Here is a 4,508-nt window from a genome sequence, read left to right as displayed (position 1 = left end):
ACGCAGACAGCAGTAATACAGCTCTTAATATGCCTGTCATTTCTATGAATTCTATTGCAGAAGCAGTTATTGAAATGATTAACAGAGGACAAATTCAGATAACAATTAATGGATTCAGTATTAGCAATGGACTGACAACTACCCAGATCAACAATAAGGCTGCCACTGGAGAGGAGGTTCCCCGTACCATTATTGTAACCACACGTTCTCAGTACGGGTTACCGGAAGATGCCATTGTGTACTGTAACTTTAATCAGTTATATAAAATTGACCCACCTACTTTGCAGATGTGGGCAAGTATTCTGAAGCGTGTTCCCAATAGTGTACTCTGGCCGTGGCGTTTTCTAGCAGTAGGAGAACCTTATATTCAACAGTACGCACAAAATATGGGCCTTCCCCAGAACCGTGTCATTTTTTCACCTGTTGCTCCTAAAGAGGAACATGTTCGGAGAGGCCAGCTGGCTGATGTCTGCTTGGACACTCCACTCTGTAATGGACACACCACAGGGATGGATGTCCTTTGGGCAGGGACACCCATGGTGACTATGCCGGGAGAGACTCTTGCTTCCCGAGTTGTAGCTTCCCAGCTCACTTGTTTAGGCTGTCCTGAGCTTATTGCTAAAAATAGACAAGACTATGAAGACATAGCTGTGAAACTGGGAACTGATCTAGAATACCTGAAGAAAATTCGTGGCAAATTCTGGAAGCAGAGACTATCTAGTCCTCTGTTCAACACCAAACAATACACAATGGAACTAGAGCGGCTCTATCTACAGATGTGGGAGCATTATGCAGCTGGCAACAAACCTGATCACATGATTAAGCCTGTTGAAGTCACTGAGTCAGCCTACATAATGACTGTGTGCACAGGGGAATTACCCCTGTACCTGAGCCTCAACCTTCTGGGGGAAAGGGAACTACTTTTTCCTTATCTGTACAATATCATGTTGCACATGGGTGACAGACAATGATAAGAAATAGCACAGCCAGAGTTGCTTCCTGCATGATCATGATAGGGAGAGACACAAGAAATGGGAAGCTGCTGTTCCACAAGGCGTCTCCAGAGAATTTTGCAGCAGCCAGTTGTTGCATAAGTCTGGAAGGTCTCATCTCCCTTGGTCTTCCATGGGATGGATGGTAAGTGTGGAAGGGAGATAGAGATTGCCCAGCCATTTTGTGATTATCATGGATTGACTGAATCTTCTGAATTAATTTTTTTCTTTATATTTTGGGTATTAGAGCTTTTAAAAATGTTTGGTTTCAGGTATTTTTATTCATGTGAAGTGTATATGATTCTCTTGCGATAAGGTTTTAAGCTAAAATATTCCTTGTTTTAGATTCTGAACTCTACAGATAAATGGGGACTTTGCTGGTGTAGCCTTTTTATAGGTTTTTTCAACCACTTGAGCCTATATCAGTCATTTTAGTGTCTGACATAATGTTTGGAACTATCAGTGCTCTGCTGGTTTCTAGATGATGGCTTAAATTCGTTTTCTGGTCCGTTTCCTTCTTCCCTTCCTCCCACTTTAAACATTTTCCTGTAAATTGGCTAACAAAAAACCAAGTCTGATTCAAAACCTCCCAGAGTGTTTCTCTTAAACACATCATCTGGTGCCAAATGAAGATTCTTAGGAGTTATGATTAATTATGAAGGGCACTGTTGTTGTATTGTCACTGATGATAATAATAATGATTTTTGACCTAGAGTTTTGACCAATTTCACCAGTGTTTTACCGTTGACTGCCCCTCTATGCTGCTTCCAAAAGTGACAGTGTGTGATAAGATTTTTACTTTCATTTCTAAAGTTTGTTTTTTTTTAAGTGAGTCCTGTTCTTCCTTTTTCTTTCAGCAGAAATGAAATCCCAGGTAAGTATAAGTATTCAAATATTTGATCAGTAAGTCACAGTTATCTCCAGTACATTAAATAACTGTCACCAAAAAACATGTTATAAGTAAAAAGCTCTGAAGGACCAGCTATGTATATATATGACAATTATGTTTCCGAACTTCTAGGGTATTATATTTAATAACTTGTCTTCTGGACGTGGTCTTGAAGTCTTTATGGATTCAGCCTCAGTAGTAGCGAACTGCACTGCTACTTGGTTTGGAGTACAGATTAGACTTTAGCCCTCTTGGAGGTTGAGTTTTTGATATTGAAAACCATAGGAATGAAATTATTGTATTTCAACAAAGGGTCGAGGGCTTGAGGCTTAAACAAGCCAACATATGAATATATGTTTTTGTCCTGCTGTACTGCACATATGCTGTCTAGTAACAGATATTTTGTCTGCTAGTAGTGTTCTAGATTATGTCTTTCCAAAGCGCTGAGGCAGTGCACCTATTCTGTAGTTGCAGCTGATGCCTGAATGTATCCTAGCTGACAAATTATTGATTAATAAGAACTTGAATTTCTGAAAGATTTGTACTGTGAAACAAAATCTGAGCAAGGAGTCTCAAATGTAATTCTTCACCAGAATTACATGTTACTGAACCATTAACAGTGTAAATGAAAGAACATTAGTGTAGGGATTTCTTTTAATTTATTTTTTACCTGCTCGAAATATCAGTTTAAGGTTGCCAGCTTGGTTGCAGATGAACGGATGTTTGAAGTTCACCAAACTACTTAATGTGGAATAGGATAGTAGACTTCCAACGCCCTCAAGGCTGTGACCTTGCAGCCACTTTACATAGCACATCATCCTCCTATAGGGATGAACCATTCCCTTGGCCCGAAAAGTAGCCGCTCTTGTTGAAGCTTTGCTTATTGTAACAGGCTTTTGTTTCCAGGTAACATGTCTGTGGAAGACTTAATTCTGAATAGAGATATAGATATTACTGGAAACTAATTGTTTTTTCTATTATACTATGCTTTATCAAAAAAGTAAAACATTTAAATTGTGCTACAGAAATTCAGATGTTGTCTTGCAATCTTTAAACAAGAAATGAATGATTTGCCCTTAAAAAAAAGAATTAAGCAGTTAAGCTGTTGTTCCCACATGAGACAAATTATCCTTATACCTCCTGTCAATATTGTTAACAGAGACTGTTATTTTATTAATCCTTATGATCCCGTGATTTTTTTCATGTTTCAGGGCCCAGCAGGTGAGAGAGTGGCTTTGTTAAGCTGGGTGGGTTTATCCTTCTTTTATGCGTTCATTCAATTTTATGTTCATTTACTTATTGTACACATATGGCAATAGAAGCTGCTAAAGCAATCATTGCTATTCTGCAAAACAACACGTCACAGAAGCAGATGTCTTATTTCTGAGATTTCTCCCCCCAGGATTATTATGATTAAAGATTCTTTCCCCCCACTCCTTGGAGAGGACAAGCGGCTGCTCGCTGGAGGTTTTTTAATGACTTGGGGAAAGGCTCAACTATCCCCCCATTATGGTAATCTACCCCAGGGACAAACCACACAAGAATATTATGAATTTATTTTATTTTTCTATCCTTGCAAAGGTAATACTCAGCTCATTAGAATATGAAAACTATACTGTCAAATTTCAGAATTACATGGATGAAGAAAATCACCAAAGTGGCATCATATCATGTGCGTTATAGTTGTATTGACTATATTGACTATATTAACTATATTGTGTTAACAATATACTGTATAACTATATATTGAAAAGGCAAAATGCTGTAACTTATTTCAGAGAAAATACTTATGTTGACAAACCCCAAACTGTACGCTGTAGACGGGTCGTAGGAAAAGAAGATTTAATTTATAGTGGACAAGAGGTTATCTTCTGTTTTCAGCCATGTGCTATTTCAAGAATTAAACATCATGAATAATACAGGATATAAGAGGAATAGTCTAAAGATGGAAAAGTACATTTTGATTAGGAAAGAGAATTTAATGCTTAAGTCTTTTTTTAAGGAAAACTGCCTTTTTACTATGAGTTAAGAAAATTGTTTCCTTCTTTTCTTTAAGCTTTTTTATTTTGGATATTTGACCTCTAAGCTGAGATGACTAAAAATGCCTCCTCTGGGCATCTACATTTTTGAAAGACTTTTTCCCCCTCCCTAAGGGCTATTTGTCTCTTGGAGGCATTGTCTACATTACTCACCAAGAGGCAAGCATTTGTCCTTGCACTAAATGCTGACATCGCCTGATAAGAGGGAAGCTGCAAAGTAGAAGAATTGAAGGTCAATATGTTGATATTGGTCTCAAGCGCATTGATGTAAATTTGTGTACTGGGGAAGGGGAGTGAGGCTTGAGAGTGGGCCAGCGGGGAGGGGTAAATATTTTGTGATGCTGTCTACCTATGGGCTTATAAAGTTTACAGCTGCATTAGGAGAACAAGCATTACCATTAGCATGAAAAGTAGGGCAGACCTCAGTTGCAAAAGCTTCTAGCCACACACATAGGGCAATACGTAAATGATACACCTTATTGCATTCACCCATTCACCCTCCCCTGTTCACGCTAATTGGAAATTTCAATCCATTTCAGAGAAGTAACACAACTATCAATCATTTTCCCTGGCACGAATCTTCCAGGA

At 38.4% G+C, this 4,508-nt stretch overlaps 1 protein-coding gene and 1 pseudogene across 1 annotated transcript in view; one reads left to right on the top strand and one right to left on the bottom strand.

The window, feature by feature from the left end:
• The window catches only part of LOC112062676 (UDP-N-acetylglucosamine--peptide N-acetylglucosaminyltransferase 110 kDa subunit-like), a 5,939-nt gene extending 4,608 nt beyond the window's left edge, over positions 1–1,331 (top strand). Inside the window, 1 exon segment of the mRNA XM_055089303.1 lies at positions 119–1,331. Within this exon segment, the coding sequence (XP_054945278.1) occupies positions 119–971 (853 nt within the window). The 3' untranslated portion in view covers positions 972–1,331.
• Positions 1–4,508, bottom strand: part of LOC112062817 (centrosomal protein of 78 kDa-like) — a 330,155-nt pseudogene that overhangs the window by 291,300 nt on the left and 34,347 nt on the right.

Source organism: Physeter macrocephalus, chromosome 12 (genome assembly GCF_002837175.3).
Source record: "Physeter macrocephalus isolate SW-GA chromosome 12, ASM283717v5, whole genome shotgun sequence".
In the NCBI taxonomy this organism is placed as follows: Eukaryota; Metazoa; Chordata; class Mammalia; order Artiodactyla; family Physeteridae; genus Physeter; species Physeter macrocephalus.
The sequence above is the reverse complement of the archived record's forward strand: the minus strand, read 5'-3'. Positions and strand labels throughout refer to the sequence as shown.